The 21,149-nt window shown below is 34.9% G+C and overlaps 2 protein-coding genes across 3 annotated transcripts; one reads left to right on the top strand and one right to left on the bottom strand.

Moving 5' to 3' along the window:
* Positions 1–57: 57 nt before the first annotated feature.
* On the bottom strand, positions 58–8,855 carry LOC144847390 (battenin-like). Of its 2 annotated transcripts, none has more exons than XM_078703714.1 (14): positions 8,820–8,855; positions 7,099–7,178; positions 6,734–6,801; positions 5,858–5,932; positions 5,346–5,398; positions 4,971–5,005; positions 4,564–4,670; positions 4,407–4,464; positions 3,594–3,784; positions 3,070–3,215; positions 2,459–2,578; positions 2,056–2,166; positions 1,601–1,766; positions 58–1,175 (listed from the first exon to the last, which is right to left on the bottom strand). In XM_078703714.1, exons 1-14 carry the CDS (start codon positions 8,853–8,855, stop codon positions 1,096–1,098), a joined length of 1,326 nt encoding a protein of 441 aa, XP_078559840.1. In that variant the 3' UTR covers positions 58–1,095. The 2 variants fall into 2 exon arrangements, with proteins under 2 accessions (XP_078559840.1, XP_078559839.1); XM_078703713.1 differs by lacking the exon at positions 8,820–8,855 and adding an exon at positions 7,288–8,040.
* Positions 8,856–14,117: 5,262 nt separating this feature from the next.
* LOC144848602 (melanocyte-stimulating hormone receptor-like) lies at positions 14,118–15,055 on the top strand. The gene has a single exon (XM_078705411.1). It carries the CDS (start codon positions 14,159–14,161, stop codon positions 15,041–15,043), a length of 885 nt encoding a protein of 294 aa, XP_078561537.1. The 5' UTR covers positions 14,118–14,158; the 3' UTR covers positions 15,044–15,055.
* The last annotated feature ends 6,094 nt before the right edge of the window (positions 15,056–21,149 follow it).

Genomic DNA, 21,149 nt, shown 5'->3' with positions numbered 1-21,149 from the left:
GGATTTTAGGACACAATAGAGAGCGAGTGTCCGCACAGATTGCATCATTTTTCTGTCTGTCACAGGTAAGCTATTTATATTTTACATCTTTGAGATAAATACAAACATTTTAGTTTCTATCAGTTGTTAAAAATAATATATATCAATAATTTGTCTTTTTAGTTCCATCCTTTAAGGACGTAACGTAAGTGATTTGAACAATCACAAGCAATAAAATATTTAAACTGTCCCTTTTCATTGGTGAACTTGATTGTGTTGCGTCTCTAGTGGGAACCAACCTATAGAAGTACCTAAAACACACCCCTCCTAAATTCATCCCCCACCACTGCCGTTCAGTAGTAGCCTCTTTTACATATCAAAATATAAATTCAATAATTTATCTCAGTTTCTATATAAATTAACAGGAATCAACTTACAAATAAAATATGTTCTAAAAATAGAGTGAAACATATATCAACGATTGTCTTACAAAAATTGCACATTATTTAACTGAGTATATTATAGTAGAAAATTATAAAAAATCACAATTTGTTACTAAATGTTTATCATATTCCAATCACATTCCTTATGATTAAAGGTAACCATTTATACACCTGGGTGGGATACTCAAACAAAACTATTATTTGTAAGTGTAGCACTGTTGAATATATTTTTGGTACAGGCACTGCAGCAATCAAACTATTTTATAGTAGTTTCCATTTTAGTTATTTTATTTATTGATAAGAACTATAATAAAAAATAAGCAGTGTATGCATATTGCTCGTGTGCACTTTAAAGCACCCTAGTACATCTTTCGAGACGAGTAGGGGGTTACCTCGGTGTACCATTTCACACACACTGTCGTGGACAGACGTAAAGGCGCCGTAGTTGGCTGCCGATGACACGATGTGACCCTTATGGGAGAAGAATGTTGTTGAAAAGGTGTAACATCTAAGTCCACAGCGTTCTGATCTTCATGAAATAGTGCTATAAATGTCGCATTACATATATACTGTATATATATTACCAAACCCCAGTTGCTGTGGTGAAAAGAATGTTTGATGTACTGCAGTTTTAATATAATATATCAATATTGAATTTTTAAGCTGTTTTTCTTCAAATGCCTTTTCCTACACCTTTCGTGTTAAACACTGTGTTTAAAAGAGCAGTTTGTGTTATACAACTAAAACTGATTCCTGAAAAATACAAAGAAAATATCTCATTTAATTTATGAATTTGTTCTTATTCTTAACTGTAAAAAGAAAATAATGAAAGAAATAGTAAGGTATTGTGGAGTCTGTGGGGTAGCCGACTCATTTGAGTTACAGCGATGTATTTTGTTTAACCTGCTCCTATATGCTGTATCGATTTAATGCGTCAAATAAATAAATAAACGAAACAATGTTTAATAAATGTAAATAATTGAAGATAATTTTAATTCAGAAAACATGTATTGTGCTTATTCAACAAACCTTATCATTAGTTAGCAATCAGTGGCAGATGTTAGGCCGCACATTAGCATACAGTACCATATTTGAATCACTAGATAAATGGTGTGTTTATCTGGGAGACATATGTCTTAATTGAGAAAACCTTGCATAAAAAATCTATGCTATCCTACCCATGGTAATGAAGATCGCAGCGATGTTCGTACAGAGATCCCTGTCGTCACGTGGATACTTGTCGTCATTAAGCAACATATAGAATACATTGACATAAACAGCGCCACCAAGTAGACCGACTAAAATCATATAAGCTGGCAAGATGGACACTGGTAAGTATTTATACTGTAAAGACAAATAGAAACATGATTATTACTAATTTGTATCGACGTAATTAGGAGTTGGTAGTGTAGCTTGGTGTCAACATACTTCTCCACAGTCCTTGGTTCGAGTCTTGGTTCTGTACCATGATATTTCTCGATACTAAATTTTGAACTTTGGTGTTTTTAAAGCAGAAATGTTAACCACCATGATTTAAAAACTAATGTGTATTGACCTAATTAGCAGGGGATCAACATGCTTGCTTTCTCAAAACTAAACTTTAAACTTTGGTATTTTTAAAGCAAAAACTTACTTTGATATCCACAACCCACACTACCATATTGATAATCTGTATACATGTTAAGATTCCAATTTTTCTGATCGGCAAGATTTGTACTGAAGATCTAGATGCAAACAAGGCAGCCTGCCAAAGAAAAAACAACAATTATTCTTCTTTTTGTTTTCTTGACAACCAAAAAAATGTGACAAATAACTTAAGCTCTGTCTACATATGGACATGATGATGTGATACCACTACCATATTTGGGTATATCCCTACGATATTTGGGTACATCACACTTTTTCAAACTAGTTTGATAATGTAGACAGAGCTTAATAATAAGGTACAGTATACTACTGTACCTGGATGAATGACAATACTGTATACATATCCATCTTATTTACAAACAAAAATGTGACAAACAACTAATCCTTACCTGATAACACAGTTGCAATGAGGCGTAAAGTTCTGGGCAACTTTTATCATACTCTTTGTCGAACCTTACGCGTGATGAAGCTATACGTATAGTGTATTCACAGAATGTACATAAACATAGCTATAGAGAGACAGAAATCAGGATATTAATCAATAACAATTCATCTGGGATGTATTAATGGTTTATTCAAAACTGTCTATGGTGTTCAATTGTTATTGTTGGTCCTGACTTTTGGAGAAATCGTCATCACATTATTTGATTGAAGTAAGCTTTGAAACTGGTATTCATAATGTGTTTCTAATGGTAAAAATTAATTTGGAAGTTTTTGGATCTTGAGAAAAGCCTGGTTTGGGGAGAGTGTTGGGATAGGGATAGTATCATGTTACCAGTTCCTAATCGATAGGTTTTAGATTTATTTAATTTATCTTAAGCTCTGTCTACATACACTATCAAACTAGTTTGACAAAAAAAGTGTGATGTTCCAAAATATGGTAGTGATATGATGTCATCATGTCCATATAACGTCACATTTTTTTGCCACATGAAGTTTTATAGTGTAAACAGAGCTTTAGTTTTCATCATCAGGATGTTGTAGGACAATGTACACTCACACTTAACGCTAACCAAAATATTTGCTTCAAACATATCCACATTCTGCGAACCGTCGGCCGTATCTGTTCATGCCAAGTTTCCATAATACTTGTTTCTGTCGTAACGCTAGACGTCTCCGAATCACCGCATTGATGATATAATATAGCTAAAAGCAAATTATCAATAAAATAATACCACATTTATATAGCGCCCTTTTCACGAGTAATCATGACATGCTCAAAGGCGCTTTACATAGCATTATTACCCCGGTGTTTGGATCGAACACGTATGGAAACATACTCGCATAATGCAGCTAGTAAGCATGAGCGCAAAGTTGTGTCTTGGATCTAACTGGTACCCATTTTATACACCTGGGTGTGGAGAGGAAAATGTAAGTGCCTTGCCTAAGGATACAAGCAATGCGGCGAGAATTGGAATCGAACCACGACCTCACGATTGGTAATCCAAGACATGTCATGATTTACCCGCATTAGAGTTGTAAAAAAATGTTCTAAATTTTGGATAAATCATCATTAACACTTACCATTTGTAGAGTCTAAAACTGCTCTGTGACCATTCTCTCTATATTGGCCATTAGTACTTGTATGATTTTCTATAGAGGGCGCACTGCCTGCGTAATCACGTAAAGTTCGTGGACTTCCAGGTTTTTTAATAATATACAAGTATGCAACCCAATAGAGCATGATACCCGGTAACATGGTTAGGAAAGCATATCTGAAATTATATGGAGTAATAAAAAATTAAACATTTTCAAAATTGAATAATTATGGGATGAACATCCAAATAGATCAGTAAAGGCCAATTTACACAGATGACTGATAAGCATAGCTTGTCCCATGTAGAATCTGTATCTATCCTGAACGTAAACCGCCCGTCTGCTCCACGTTGCATGTAAATTGTCATAAGGAATAAAATAGATTCTATATTTGTATTACAGTTACCGCTCGTCTATGTAAATTTGCCTTTTGATTCCAAATAAACAAAAAAAAACAGTGAAAATAAAGCATAATCCTAATGGTTTTACTCAGAATGCTAACATGTAAAGGTATGACAAAACCTCAAATCGTGCCTCTTTTTTAAAGCTGATTCTTGGTGCCTTTGATGTTGAGGAAGGGCCTGAAAAAGCTTAACCCAGATAACACACTGAGCTCTCTAAACCTGTCCTATGAGGACCCTGTTGACACTCTTGTTTAAAATTAAAAGATGTTATGATATGTGAAAGTATCTAATCATATCAAAAGCAAGCAAGTACATTTCTGTAGTAATTAGTAATGTATATCAGATTTTTTTTTTAAATTGTGAAACTGAAACATTAATTAAGACAATTGAAACTTACTTGTTTAATTTATCACTTAAATTTTCTATTTCGTTTCCTTTCATTATTACTGCACAACCTAAACAGACAAAAATTATATTTTTTTTAAATTGAAAGTTATTTCAACTCATTATTCATCAGAATTGCACACAAAAAATGTATGTTTTCTGTAACTTACCAAATATAACATACATTCCTGAGCCAACTAGTCCAGCGAAACCAGTGCCACTGGACCAGGCATTCACAAGCCTACTGTCAAAACGGCTCAGGTACCCAAGCGCAACACTAAAAAGAAAAACAACAACCATTAAATTTTGTCTACACTATCAAACTAGTTTGACAAAAAAAAATGATGTGCCCAAATATGGTAGTGATATGCCTAATTTATGGTAATGATATGACATCATTATGTCCATATATGGGCACATCATATTTTTTGGTCACATAAAGTTTGATAGTGTAGACAGAGCGTTGAAAATAAAAAACTATACTTTGGCGATCATGTGTCCATAGAAAAAACTATATTCAGTTTAATTTATTTTACTTTCAAAAAGTTTTAAAAATAATAGATTCCAAAATGCTTACTTTTCACCAAAGGCAGCACTGGCACCCACAAATACCTAAGAAGAATTAACAAAGTTTGTAAATCCCAAACAATTTGTTTTTTATTTTATTACTACTTTTTATTTTATTTTATCACCACTAATAACGGTAACACAATTAACCAATTACAGAGTTGAACAATGCAGATGTAGGCTTATTAAATAAAAAAGACCCAATTATAAAAATGTAAAAAAGTTTAAATCTGATTAAAACTAAATATTGTTTTAAGGAAATTGTCTTGATACCTAAACTCAGCAGATATAGAGTCTAATTATGAAGCTTAACAACCGATTATACATTCATTTTGGAAATTACCTCACAAAAAAAAAAAAATAAATAATTGAGGATGAAACTTACAACTGAACATACTGCCAATGGAAAGTTATAAGCGTATGCTATGCCACAAATTCCTATAAAAAGGAAACAAACAAATTATTATGCTTATATAGTGCATTATTTTATTTTGTGTACGCTTGTTTCAATTTTGTTTAATACTGTGAAGGACAAAATTATCTAAAATTAATGAATAAAGTTTATAATAAAAATATGAAATGTTTGTAACAAAAATAATAAAGCTTATAATAAAAATAATAATATTTATAATATATGATTAATATTTCCCTTCCAGCAATTTAACACTATCATGTGATTACCACATGACCAAATCAGGTGACTTTATATTTATTAGGACATTTTAACTGAATACAAAAGACAAGGTCACAAAGTGTTTATTGTTTAGGAAACCGTTGGAGGAAGTAAAAATGGAATTTCCAAGACATCAAATCCATCTTTTTATATCTGTAAACGAACCGTTAAAAATTTGTATTGTTCAAAATATGTTTCAATTTCAACACCTTTACATTACTTACCTAGGGCCATCAATATCCCATTGATAAAAAATCTGATTCCATACGGAACCCTCAGAAGTACAAAAGTGTTTAGTACTGCAAAGAATACAAAAGGTCGCAATAATAATATTTATTTTAACAATCTCTTTCACTTTCAACACTTTTCAATGTGGTCAATTTATATATCTTTAGTTTTAGGTTGTCTTTATTCATTGTATGTGTGAGTATATTGTGTATCTATATTATGAAGGTGTTTGAGGATATGAGGTATCTATGCTCAACACACACTATTTTACTAGGGTCACTTTACTATTAATACATTCAACTCTCTGAAACAGGACTCTCTAAACCTCTGTCTACAATATCAAACATTATGTGACAAAAAAATGTGATGTGCCCATATGAACATGATGATGTCATATCACTACCCTTTTTTTGTCAAACTAGTTTGATAGTTAGTAAAGGTAGAGCTTACAACTAATTCCAAAAACAGAATTTGGTTCTAAAGTTCCAATTATTTTCTATGTACAGTATGCATTCTGAAAAAAAACCACAATTTATGAAAAACCAGAAATTTTTATATTGACAGTTAAACCAATAGTGGAATATATATTAACTCTATCTTAAATTCATTAGTTATTCATGTAAATACATCAAGGCCTTTATGAATATTAAACAAGCTAATTACTTTGTTCACATTAATTTTAGTGAGGGTAATAATCTGTGTAATATTGATTAAGCAATTAGCATAATGCAATTAGCATACACAAAAAAAAACAAGATACCATGCAGGGATCAAGGTTTCTAGATGTTAGCAGCATCATTACTGTAAACATACATACTACCTATATAAGAGCTAAAATACTAGAAAAAAAAAAGTAACATATCTTTACTTACATTTCATAATAATTGAGGCAGAACTGTTGGCTCCATATATCATACCTATAAGATTTCCTTTCCCATAACTTTAAAAAAGAAAGTGATTTTTTAATAAAGGGCTTACTATATAGTGCGCATTATATTCATTAATTCAGGGAGTTCAAACAACTAAAGGAAGTACAGTATAATAGTGTACATTTTAAACAAATACTGTACTTGGGGACAATGTACAATGTCTTACAATTGCAAGGAAGTACAATCTAATTCAGCTTTTAAAGAACCTTTTCTCCAACTTTCGAGGTAGTAACAGTAAATTACTTGAACTAAATTACCGGATGGTTTAGAATGGCAGAATGTATAATTAGTGTACAATATTAACTTACTGTTCAACAATATCCCTCGATGCACAGTTGACAACAGTGTAAGGCAGAAATGTTAATAGGCCAAGGATGAAAAATCCAATCTAAGAAAAATCAAAATAGCCAATAATTATAAAATAAAAAGAACTTACAAAAAATTCTTCCAAAACTAAACATTTTAGAATGACTACTGGCCCTTTTAGGAATACTGACCCTACTTCGAGTCGAATAACGAACAATATTCATTTCAGTATTTGTCTCATCCGTTACTTTACGCGACAAAGCGCCACCTTCATCATCCTTTGACACATTGTCTTCTTCGTGTTTCTCCGGAGCAGGGTTCGTTTCCATCCTTATTCCTGATATCAGTGTCACGATAATAATCGACTCCAACACTATCCTGGATATCAATGTCACGATAATAACCGTTGCCAAAACTCTCCTGGATATCAGTGTCACGATAATAACCTTCTTCAACGCTATCCTAGATATCAGTGTTACGATAATAACCGTCTTCAACGCTATCCTGGATATCAGTGTCACGATAATAACCGTCTTCAACGCTATCCTGGATATCAGTGTCACGATAATAACTGTCTCCAACACTATCCTGGATATCAGTGTCACGATAATAACCGTCTTCAACGCTATCCTGGATATCAGTGTCACGATAATAATCAACTCCTACGCTATCACGAAGTGTATGTTACGGATGTGTACTTGTCTTACTTTAATGATAAAAACCCACTCCAACTCTATCGCACAGTGTATGTTACGGATGTGTATTTGGCTTACTTTTTGCTAGCCTCTAGTGTTTGCACTCTACTAACTTAAGATCATAAACCAACTCTGAATGAGGTTCACTTCCATGGTTCACTGATCTTGTAAAGATCATTGAACCATGACATAATAATAACTTAGAAAGAAATCAGTCACATGGGTAAATCTGGGCCAGATAGATTTCATACAAAAGGTATACATGTATTAACAAATCTGTCTTTACCAAGGAATTTAAAAAGGGTACCTGCATGTGGGAAAAAGGTTAACTTTTGGTCAGATCAACAGAATGCAATAAATACCATTATTATAAATTACCATTAATTAAAATACTATATTTTATTAACTAATTATATTAATATTATATTAATTAGTAATAGTAGGCGGGTCACTTATCATACTACTGACTTGTAGTAGAGAAGTAGCAGCATATGTAGTGTGTGATGGCCCTTCTACTTTTTAGTAGTAGTACAATTATAAGGCCATATAGAAGATACTCAGATCAGATAGGCTAAGCAGAAAAAAAAAATGTTTATAACCCCCTGGGCTAAGTAAGTAAGCATACTTCTTGCCAGACAGTTTTTTAAAATATTATTTATTATTATTAAATGTTAGTACATAAATAATTATACAATACAACTCGGCTAGATTATTAGTATTACTATAGCCTATCATAACTCTCGCTCCAGCTAGGCCTACGTCCTGTACCCAGCATACCTCTAGGCTAGCTAGGGCTGCTCGGTGGTTGCCTACTCACTGTCTCCCTAGCGTAGGTAGGCCTAGGCCTAACTAGTATTAAGTAGTAGGCTAGACTAGAGTAGAAGTAGGGAGGCCTGGACTAGCTAACCAACAATTATATTATTATAAAGAGTATTACTTGCATACTATGAGTCAATACATACAGCCTAGATACACATACGCAACTATAGCAATGACCCCAAAATCAACATTTAAACACAAAAACTTACCCAATTTCGACGAGAATAAGTTTCAGCCTCCGCCATATTTCGCTCTGACGTTATGCTTAGCCAGAATTTTTTTATTAGGCGTAGGCCTAGATTAATGTCATATTTAATTTTTTAAGTTGTGTATTTTCTTTATTTTTTTGGTAAAAATATATATATTTTTAAAGTATATTATATATTAACATTATGAAGTAATGACTAAAATTAATATTATTTTCGCTGTCTGCTAAATGCAGTCTGCTACTTCTACAATTTCAATCGTTATGTTGGTGGCGCACTAGCAAATTTGTCACGTTGAAAATGCACACGCGCGCGCGTGGACACGCAGAGGACTGCTCCAATAATTACCTGATTTTGTGACCATCACTATAAGAAAGTTTCATCATATTTTAAATATCTTTCAGATTCAGATTCGATTTATTATTCATACATAGTATAATGATAATGTTTTCTTGGCAGAAAAACAAAAGCAAAACAATACACACATAGTATTTACATTCGTGATCAACTTGGAACTAACAACAACTGCTCAAGCAATATAAAAACAACATACCTAATGACCTATCTTTGAAACTCATTGTTGTGTAGTCTAATAATAGCGCTAAGAAAAGAAAATGTATGTCTATTTGTTTTAACTGGAATTGTTGTTAGGGGTTAGGCCTAATCTTCCAGATCTGGTAACTACTAACTTATTGTTGAGAATATGAGATTCATCAGCTAAAATATCATTTCATCATTACACATTTGTGTGATATCTTTAATCTCGACACCAGTAATTAATACACAAATAATTAGTTTTACACCAATCTAAAACCCTATATACAAATTCATCTCCTCCTGTAATAAGACCATCATATCATCCGCAAACTTGATAAGGTTACATGAATTAACATTACATCTTAGATCACTAACATATATTGATAATAAAAGTGGGGATAACACACATCCTTGCGGTGTTCCCGTATTAGAGTCAATATAATTCGAATTAAAATTGTTAACCTTAACTCGTTGACTTCTACCAGTAACAAAATTGAACATAAATAAGGATTTACATTCATTGTTATCAGCTTCCTCAATAGTACACTTGTCCGAATAGTATTGAAAGCGGAACTGTAGTCAATAAATAATGATCTTACATAACACTTTGCCTTATCTAAGTGCTCATAGATTGGTTGTAAGAGACACAAAGTAGCATTCTACTTCTGTAAACACTTCTGTTTGAACAATAAGCAAATTGGTATGGTTCCGTTTGATATTTTGTTTCTTTAATTAACATATTTTTAATCAATCTTTCGAAACTCTTCATAACGAGCGATGTTAATGCAATGGGCCTATAGTCATTCGGCCTACCTTAGGTTGAGTAACCTTACTTCTAGCGGAGTAATATTAGCAGATTTCCATAACTTGGGAACCTTACCACTCTCTAGCAACCAATTAAAGATGTCAGTGAAAATTCAACAAGTTCGGAAACTCACAGCAGGATTTCGTGCATGATAATAGCTTAATCATTTAAACGAAATATTAATATACGGCTTAATAGTAGTACTGTACTGTATAAAGCTCTGTCTACACTATCAAACTTTATGTGACAGAAAAATGTGCCCATATAACAATGGACATGATGATGTCATATAACCATATTAGGGAATATCACTACCATATTTGGGCACATCACACTTTATTTTTGTCAAACTAACTACTTTGATAGTGTAGACAGAGATCTTTGGGCTATATGATAGTATTTACAGCAGAAACATTGGTGATGTTTGCCTAAAAATAACTTTTCATCATCATGTTTGTTTCTTTTTTAATTGAACTTTGATTTGATTTGACATGTGTTATTAGAACGACCAGTTAATAACTTATTTGATTGACGCTTAATTAGTAGTCAGTGTCCAGATAGTGTCTTATGAATGTGAACATGTATTATTGTATAGCAGTCGTCTGCCGTGCTTTAGCTGTAACACTTTTCAACATTTGGTAGCCTACCTAAAGCATGGAGGTATAAAATAATAATTGATTTTATACCTCCATGCCTAAAGTAAGTATGATCAGTAGGCCTAATCATAATTCAAGTTTGTGGATAGATGAAGCTTGTGAACTTGTCAAAACGGATCGGTTCTTCGTTTACGTATTACCCATCCTCTATAGGCCTACACTTTGTAGTTTAAAAGTGGTTTTTTTTTTCGAAGAATTTGGAAATTTTGAAAATGGAAGAAAGCAATACTAGTTTAAATCTAACTTCACAAGATCTAGATAATGGTGTTGGCATTATCAATGGATTCATTGTATACTTGGTACTAATCAACGTGATGTGTGTGTTTTCAGTTCTCGCCAACAGTTTCGTGTTGTTTTTAATCCTAACAACCAAAAAGCTTCGAAGGGTGCAGAACGTCTTTTTAAGTTTATTAGCTTTTGCCGATGCATCAAGTTCATTTTTTGTCATACTGCTTTTCACACTGCCACCCAATTTATATTATCGTTATTTTGTAGAGAATATCCTAAACGTATGTTTATTAATATCAGCATGTTCAATAGCTTGTATCGCTATTGACCGTTATATTGCACTCGTTTGGGCGCCGATGAAATATCATCTCATTGTCACCAAGAAAACTTGCACAATCGCTGTAACCACTGTTATAGTATTCAAAGCCGCCTTCATCGCTTTAGTCAGGGATGTATATTTCATAATGGCCACGTCCGCAATGGTCTACATGATTCTCAATACAACGCTGTATATTACAATCTATAAGACTATTTGTAACAACAAGGATTGTGTGTTATCCACTCAAAAAGTTAAAAAGGGCAAAAAAATGTTGATTACATTTTGCGTAATAGTCACCGTGTTTGATGTTACAAATGGACTAGCAGTTTTAATGCACAGTATACATTTTTTCGTTTATATAGATGATGTAACGATTTATGTGTTGTTACATTATATCGCTTTATGTTCGATGACTATTAATGCTCTGGTAAACCCAATCGTCTATTGGTTTCGACTTACTAAATTTAGAAAAGCAGCGAAAGAAATGACCTGTATCAAGCATGGAAGACATTTCCTCCATGTATCAAGGTAGGCTAATATGACGGGTACAATAATTATAAAGTTTTAGCAAATGTCGAATTAAGTCACCCAGTTTAAATGGAAAGACGAATGATCATAATCTAGAAACTACCAGGATAAACCTATTACACATAGTACCATGCAAACAATGTAGAGTTAACGATTAGAGAGAGGAAAGGAGGAAGATATAGACTTGTCAATAATTAATGCGCGCACGCGTCCTCACACGTGATGCCTTGTCATTAGAGAGGAGTACTGTAATGTTAATGTCTATTTTATAAAATGTATTTTAAAATTAGGTGATGAGTTAAATCAATTGGAATCAAAAACTAGTATCGTTTCAATGGCACTTCATTATTATTTTTCTATGAATAATTATCAGTGCAATACAAACACATGAGAAATGAACGCGATCTGATGAACATTACCGGTATGTAAACACTTGATTCAGTTGTTTATTGTTATCAATCAAACGCTAATTTAAAATGAAGTTTTCGAGATAGTAAATTTACTTTTGGAAGACATCACAAGATATTAATTTGTGGAATCTGAAATTGCAGATGAGTGGACAATGAGGGCAAAGCGAGATGCTCTAGACTTAGGACCAATAAATTTGATTCTTAACACTGAGCCTTTCTTTAAGTATGCATTACCAATACTTTACGCTATCTGTATAACCTCATTTCTTTTAAATATTTTGGTTTTAATTTTAATTATATCTACTAAAAAACTTCGTAAGAAGCGCAATGTGTTTATTAGTTTGTTGGCTGTATCTGATGCTACAAGTTCAGCTTTTATCGTTGTGACGTATGTCTGTTTATTATTGAACTGTTATACCATTTACATTTACTATTTCTTGACTACGTCACTTTTAATATCAATTTGTTCTATTGCATGTATCGCTATTGACCGTTATATCGCACTCGTTTGGGCGCCGATGAAATATCATCTTATCGTCACCAAGAAAACTTGCACATTTGCCGTCATCTTTGTTGTAACGACTCAAGCATCTATTGCGTTATTCAATTGCTCTATATGTTTGTCCGTCGTTTATTTCACCTATATGATCATCAATACAGTGCTTTATATAGTCATTTACGTAAGCATACAGAAACACAGACGAATGCTTTCGGAATCGACGCATATCGGCGGCGGAGGGGATGAGTCTAACAAAATGTTTAAAACTTTCTGCTTTATTGTGGTCATATTTGATTTAGCTTGTGGGTTGACTTTCATATTCAGCGTCGCTACGTTTATCATTTCCAATTACTTTGCTTTATCTTCTGTCTTACTATATTATTGTAGTCTTTTATGTACGGCTCTTAACTCGATCGCGAACCCAATCATTTACTGGTTTCGACTTAGCGATTTCAAGAAAGCGGCGAATGAAATTATCTGCCGCAGAGAAACATCACAAACACAAAGTTAAATGTGTGTCACAACACGTGCGTCAAACTATAATGTGATCTCGGTTGGAAAACGCATGCTCAGAACAAAACTTTATGTCTAGCTCGAGATTGATATTATCTCATATTTTGATGCGTGACCAACATTATCAATGACATTTTCGATGGCATGGTGACGACTACAACACTGTAAGCCAAGAAAAACGGTTTTAAAATACCCGCATCCGCGGAATAAAAACAGACAATATAGGAACAACAGAGAAGAAAAATGATTGGCAATATTACCCGCCTCGATTATTTCTTCAATGTTTTAAACTCTTATACGATTTTTGTATACGGGTTGCCGCTTCTGTACACGTTATGTGCGGTGTCATTCGTAGCAAATTCGTTCATTCTCGTACTGATTATGACCAGAAAGGGACTTCGTAAGAAACAGAACGTTTTCATCAGTTTGCTAGCATTCGCCGATGCCACATCTTCAATCTGTATTATTCTAACCTATATGTATTTTTGACAATAAGATTATTGTACTATGAGTACACTTTCATTAACTATATCAATGTTAGTGTCAATTTCATCAACTGCATGTATAGCTATTGATCGTTATATCGCACTTGTGTATGCGCCGATGAAATATCATATTATAGTTACTAAGAAAACAATCTTTGTACTGTATAGTTATTAATTATGTATTTTAATAACCATGGTATTCTATAATGTTTGTATGCGTGTGTGCGTGTGTCTTTGATGTTATTAGTTGAACAGAATATGATTTCAGACGATAACAATAAGGAATGCAATATTACTCGAACGATCAGTAAAGGATATCTGTAGTCGTATCAGCAAATCTTTTGTAAGTCCTGTGCCAAACAATGGAATCTCAAAATAGTACCCTGTGTGCTGATACTATCAGGTGGATAGATGAAGTTCGTGACGTCATAAACATAAAACCATTCTATGCTTATGCAATACCCACCCACTACGTAGTATGTATGACTTCTTTCGTTTTAAACATTTTTGTTGTGGCATTAATACTTAGAAACAAGAAACTTCGCAAGAAACAAAACGTGTTTATAACTATATTGGCTTTTTGTGACGCTTGTAGTTCTCTGTTTTATATACTGCTGTTCTTGTTTATTACAATACAAATTCAGAATACGTACTATTGCTTAATTTACGTTCTCGCGCATGCGTTCTTCTTAACATCCCTGTGTTGTATCGCATGTGTTGCCATCGATCGTTATATTGCACTCGTTTGGGCGCCGATGAAATATCATCTTATTGTCACCAAGAAAACTTGCACAATTGCTGTTATAGTAACAATAGTTAGTCAGTTTGGACTTTCAATACTTCATTCTAAATACCAACAATGTGTGTTTTGTTTTACGACAACAGTGATAACATATATAACACTGAATACAGCTGTATATATAGCGATTTACAGAAGTGTTGTCAGGCACAGGAGAAACATCCCCTTGACAAAAATGGAAGAGTCTAAAAGAATGCTTAAAACTTTTTCAATAATAACCGGAGTGTTCATTTTTACATGGGGGTGTGTTTGTTTAAGTATTACTTTGAGTAATTATATATACGATGATATATTACAGGGAGCTGTAATGACAATGTTTATTTCATTTTCTTTGATGTCGATAAACTCATTGGCCAACCCTATCATCTATTGGTTTAGACTGACTGAATTCAGAATAGCGGCTAAGCAAATGTTACCTAGGTTCACTGCGGATACCAGTTACACGTAGGGACTGCGTACGCACCGATTGTGTGAGAATTGTGAAACGATGATTTCAGATTTCTACATTGCGTAATAAAATACGTAGAACTTTAGACAAGACTATGTTGTGAAGGAAGGAAAAAAAGAGGGCTAGATTTCTATTATATTTCCAATTTGTGTCAAAAATTTACGGCAAATTAAGACACACCAGTAGTCACGTGGTCAGACAAGAGTTATGACAGTTTAGTTAAACAGTAATAGATGCGTTTCTTAATTAAGGAATTGTCTACTTATGAAACTGTCGATCATTTTAGTAAAAATAATTCAAAATTATGAATTTGTGTACATTATTTCAAGACAAACAATATATTATGAAGGTTTAATTACATTGGTATCAATAATGTTGTGCAATAAGGGGTCTTCAAACACATTACTGGTATTAGTTTTTGATGTACGATATGGAAGGTTACAGAATGTGTCAATATAACTTAATATAGTAAGGAATTTCGTAGGATATTGCACACTGTCACTGAAGAATCTGTTTCGGATTTCGAACTTTGACGTTGGTGGCGTAAATATTTGTTTTGGTGGTAAACAGAATTGTCAGCAAGATCACGCTTATAATAAGATAAATACTGTATTTATCTTATTTCCGACAGTGATACGTGGGAGTACTACGTATGTTTTATAACATTTAAGTTGTGTTAATGTTCTTGACTTTGAATATTAAAATTATTAGTTAGGCTATTTAGTTATGTGTTTCGATCGGCTAATTGGCCATTAGCCTGACTAGCCCTCGTGTAGTAGTTTGACTGTATGTATCTGCTATGCTGTATTTTGGGGTTGTTTGCACACGCAGCTGTGCTGCCTTGTGCGTGTTTTCATTGAGTTTATTTGTGTTTCAGACTTTACCAAAGAATAAAGAACGGTTAAAGCAACTACCACGAGTTGTGTATCATTGTCCGGATTAGTAAAGTGTATTCCCTTAATAATGGAGGAAAATACGTTCATCGACCTCAGCTTCGAAGAGCTCGAGGTCAAACACCGTTCGTTTAAACATGGAGAAATAAGTTAGGACTAACTTATTTCTCCATGGTTTAAAGGTCACCTAACGAGGGCAAGGGACCGTTTTACCCGTGTTCTCGACCGAGACGAACCGGAACTGGTTAAAGTGGCATTCGACCATATACAAAAGAAAATTCGAAAGATAACCGACTTACTTGATGCTATGGATGTTGTCAAACCACCTGATGAGACTGACACTACTACACGTCTACATGCAGAGCTAATGTCAGCAGCTGATGACGTGGAGCGAAAATATCAAGAATACAGAAGGTTTTCAAGGAATGAGCAAACCGCTCATTCTTCCCAAGGTGAGCCAACTGCAGCAGGAAAAGATGAAGAGATGATAAAATTAATTAAAGCTCAGTCTGAAATGGTGGCACAGCTTACAATAAAATTGAACGGAATCGGCTCAGACAACAAACGGCCTTCGATTAAAACACCAGGACTCCCAGCCCCTCGGTGGGATGGATCTCCAAGAAACTTCCATTCTTGGCATGTACGAATTGACCAATACTTCGAATCTGCTGGTATTAAAGGTGACCAAGAAAAATTGATGGTTTTGCTCAATGGTGATGCGTTACCCAAATCTATTCAAGACCATATTGCTGATTGCTGCTCGGTTGAAGGTGATAATGGAGCTTGGGCTCGTCTGAAGGAAAAGGTCCCGACTTCAGCTATTGTTCGTGATGTTATTCTGACACTTCAGATGATGAAGCCAATGAAGTCAGCAATAGCAAAGGAAATGCGACCTGTTTTAAATGGACTCACAGACTTTGCAAGACGAATGCGTGAACTTGGAAAAGAACTAGAGCTCTCATCGTCAGTAGTTGTTGAACTAGCGAGTCAGAAAATCGATGCTGAATTAAGTTTCAAATACATGCGGCAGATAAAGCACGATGAGCCGACAATACCAAGTTTGATCTCATTCTTACGAAGTGAAACGGAAGCAAGGGAACGCCGAGAGCAACCTCATATGTTTGGTGATCAAAATGCATCTACTCATCACATTACAGGACAAATTAGTACACTTAAAATTACTACCCAATTTTTACCGAAATCTAATTTTAAAGGTGCTGAAACTAGAGCGGATGATTGTCCTTTCTGCACTGACCACTCACGTCACTTGATTATTAAGTGCCCTATCTTTAACTCAAAATCTAATGAAGAGAGACGGTTAATGATAATGGAAGCTAGGAGATGTTTCTTATGTTTTCGTACAAACCACAGTGCGCTCAGATGCCCCAGACATGACAAAAAACGCTGCTCTGTGTGTCAGCTATTTCACCACCGACTGATTGCTTGCCCACCCAATCGCGCTTTGAGAATTAACAACACAGACGATTTCTGTCAAAGTCAAATGTCACCTAAAACACAGGCGGGAGCGAACACAAATCTACGGCCATTTGTACGCCACGAAACCCAAGTAGGAACTAACTTAGGTCAGAATCCATTCATATATTTGCCAGCATCAACTAACCAAAATTCACCTCAGATAACTCAGGCGGAAGTAAACCTAAGTATACGTCAGACTGAAACAGGGCCCAGTCAAAATCCATTCGTGCCTCCATCAACAAACCAGACAATCTCGAAAATGAACTCGACGAGGTATGCCGAACGCCGTCGCTACTCACCGACTACATATATCGAGGTACAAGACAACAAGGGCAATTGGCAGAAAGCTGTCGCGTTCTTTGATAGTGGTGCTGATACCACTCTGGTCAAGTGCTCCACCGCTGAAAGGCTAGGCTTAAACGGACAGCCCTTTGTATTTACTTATGGTGTGGCCGGAGGAGGCATCGTACGAGAAAACAGTGCTAGGTATCAACTTCGAGTCAGACCACTACGGGAATTGAAAGCATACGACTTGGTTGCAATTAGTGTACAAAAGCCTTCCCATGATAGCCCACCTGTTGGCGAAGATATCTTTGACGAACACCCTCACTTAACGGTAGTTAAAGAACATTTGACTGTGGAGGAAGCCGAGATTGACCTACTCATTGGATACGACTATCAAAGTCTTACTACACCACTGAAAACAATACGTTCATTAACTGATCCTGATACATCACCAACTGCGGCAAAAAGTGCTCTAGGTTGGACAATTATCGGACAAACCATTCCAAAGCCAATTTCCAATGTCATCAGCCACATCACAAACGTAAATTTCATGGATGACTCCCAGCTTTTATATACATCCGATGTCATTGGAGTTAAACCAACAACCTTGTGTACATGTACAGATAAGGAAATTGCTGAATCTCAGTTTATCAAACATTATAGAAAAAATCTCCAAATAAATGAGAAGGGCCACATTACCGTGGAAATGCCATGGAATGATGGATTTCCTCAGTCTCTAGACTGTAATAGAGTACAAGCCGTGCCGGGGATGATTTCACATGAGGCCAGGTTGCTAAAAAACAAGCAAATCAATGAATACAATAATGAAATTCAAGCTCTCCTTGACAATGGATTTACGCGTGAGCTCACGCCAAGTGAAGACAGAAATGAAGGATGGTACCTTCAACACCATGCTGTCCACCAGCAACACAAGACAACAAAGATCCGTATTGTATGGAATTCCGCTGCGAAGTTTAACGGGTTGTGTCTCAATGACGGATTCCACAAAGGGCCAGATTTCTTAAACTCACTTGTGACATGCTTTCTACACTGGCGGAAGTACGGAATTGCAGTAGCCGGAGACGTTCGGAAGATGTTTAACCAGATTGCATTATCAGTGCGTGATCAAAAGTTTCATCGTTTTGTCTGGCGATTTGGGGATACCCCAGCAGGAGTTAAATCGACATACGTTATAGCAAAGGCTCTAGTTGCACCGTTAAAGAAAGGATCAAATATAAGTATTAAGGAAAGGCCTGTACATAAGTTGTGTTTGATTGCAACTGTGGGAGAACTTAAACACGGGTTTTCTTCTAAACAAGGAATGCTTTTATTATGTAACTACTTGAGTTGTGAACATTTAATTACTGCATTTTAATTAAGATTCACTTTGTTGTGGTTATTTTTCGAAATCCTTTATGTACTGTGACTCATGTCAATTTGTCACGAGGCGGGAGTGTTTCGGATTTCGAACTTTGACGTTGGTGGCGTAAATATTTGTTTTGGTGGTAAACAGAATTGTCAGCAAGATCACGCTTATTATCTAATAGTAGATACTGTATTTATCTTATTTCCGACAGTGATACGTGGGAGTACTACGTATGTTTTATAACATTTAAGTTGTGTTAATGTTCTTGACTTTGAATATTAAAATTATTAGTTAGGCTATTTAGTTATGTGTTTCGATCGGCTAATTGGCCATTAGCCTGACTAGCCCTCGTGTAGTAGTTTGACTGTATGTATCTGCTATGCTGTATTTTGGGGTTGTTTGCACACGCAGCTGTGCTGCCTTGTGCGTGTTTTCATTGAGTTTATTTGTGTTTCAGACTTTACCAAAGAATAAAGAACGGTTAAAGCAACTACCACGAGTTTGTGTATCATTGTCCGGATTAGAATCGATAAGTGAAGGATATCAGTAGTTTATCACCAAAGCTGGCTCCTCCTCCTCCTCCTCACAATGAATGCCACCGATTTTAACTGGTGCCAAGAGATTGATTTGTGGATATATTTAGCTCGTAATTACGTCATAAACGTGGAAGCATTCTATGACTTTGCGATCCCAGCCTTCTACGTGTTATGTGTACTATCACTCGTTTTAAACAGTTTTGTTGTGGCATTAATATTCACAAACAAGAAACTTTGCAAGAAACAAAACGTGTTTATAACTGTATTGGCTTTTTGTGACGCTTGTAGTTCTCTGTTTTATATACTGTTGTTTTTGTTTATTACAATACAAATTCAGAATACGTACTATTGCTTAATTAACGTTCTCGCGCATGCGTTCTTCTTGACTTCTGTTTGCAGTATAGCCTGTATCGCTATTGACCGTTATATCGCACTCGTTTGGGCGCCGATGAAATATCATCTCATTGTCACCAAGAAAACTTGCACAAGTGCTGTTATAGTAACAATAGTTAGTCAGTTTGGACTTTCGCTACTTATTACTCAAAATTCTCAATGTTGTTTCTGCTTTCCGACAATAGTGTTAACATATATAACACTGAATACAGTTATTTATATAGCGATTTACAGAAGTGTTGTCAGGCACAGAAGAAACATCCCCTTGACAAAAATGGAAGAGTCTAAAAGAATGCTTAAAACTTTTTCAATAATAGTGGGAGTGCTTATTTTTATATGGGGGTGTGTTTGTGTTCATATTACGACGAATAGTTATTACTATGGTGATAGTAATTTACAGGGAGCTGTATTGACAATGTATATTACATTTTCTTTGATGGCAATAAACTCATTGGCCAACCCTATCATCTATTGGTTTAGACTTACTGAATTCAGAATAGCGGCTAAGCAAATGTTTGGTGTGTAGGCTTACTAAATCCACACTGCGCACGCGCCGATGTTAACTACAACATTGTAGCTATAAAGGCTGCGCACGCACCATCGGTAGCAAATGTGATCTGGAATGATTTCAGAATGTGTACTTAAATAATAATGTAATAAACTATGTTTATTTGTATTTAATTTGTATTTTGCCCGTATAGTTGAAATGAATGTTTCCAAATGTTAAATGTAGGGGCCTACGGTTGCCCTTATGGCAAATAAGGGCAATACATATATTGTATAACTTGATTCTTGACTTATGATCTGACAGATCACTCGGTGTGTTTGTTGTGCAATCGTTAGGTTAATAAATGTCAGTCATATTTGGCAAACAGTCAATTTAAAATAATTCGTCTTTCACTTTTCATGTGTGATAGAGCAATCACGGTCCCGTCGTAAATCAAAGGTCTATTAATTACATCGTTATAATTAAAAGTTAATAGTGTGCATTTTACGTATCGTTGATTGATATCAGTACTCTAGTTTTAATAAAAATGTAAAATCAAACTTGGGTCATATGTATTGCCTGTTTATTAGGCCTATTTGTTGGTGAGTGGTGGAGCGGAAACCGCGAGCTGTATCGTCACAAATCTCAAAATAAAAAAACATGTGCGTCG

The sequence above is a fragment of the Antedon bifida genome, chromosome 7 (assembly GCF_963402885.1).
Source record: "Antedon bifida chromosome 7, ecAntBifi1.1, whole genome shotgun sequence".
NCBI classification, from domain to species: Eukaryota; Metazoa; Echinodermata; class Crinoidea; order Comatulida; family Antedonidae; genus Antedon; species Antedon bifida.
Note: the sequence above shows the minus strand (reverse complement) of the source record. Positions and strands in the feature narration are given on the sequence as shown.

Excerpts from the sequence above, each read along its gene's own strand:
- LOC144847390 (XM_078703713.1), bottom strand. The coding sequence starts at position 7,425 with ATGGAAACGAACCCTGCTCCGGAGAAACACGAAGAAGACAATGTGTCA. Across the intron at positions 5,399-5,857 it reads TGGGATATTGATGGCCCTAG|GAATTTGTGGCATAGCATAC; the intron begins GTAAGTAATGTA and ends TCCTTTTTATAG. Across the intron at positions 1,767-2,055 it reads TGTGGGTTGTGGATATCAAA|TATAAATACTTACCAGTGTC; the intron begins GTAAGTTTTTGC and ends TTGTCTTTACAG.
- LOC144848602 (XM_078705411.1), top strand. The coding sequence starts at position 14,159 with ATGGAATCTCAAAATAGTACCCTGTGTGCTGATACTATCAGGTGGATA.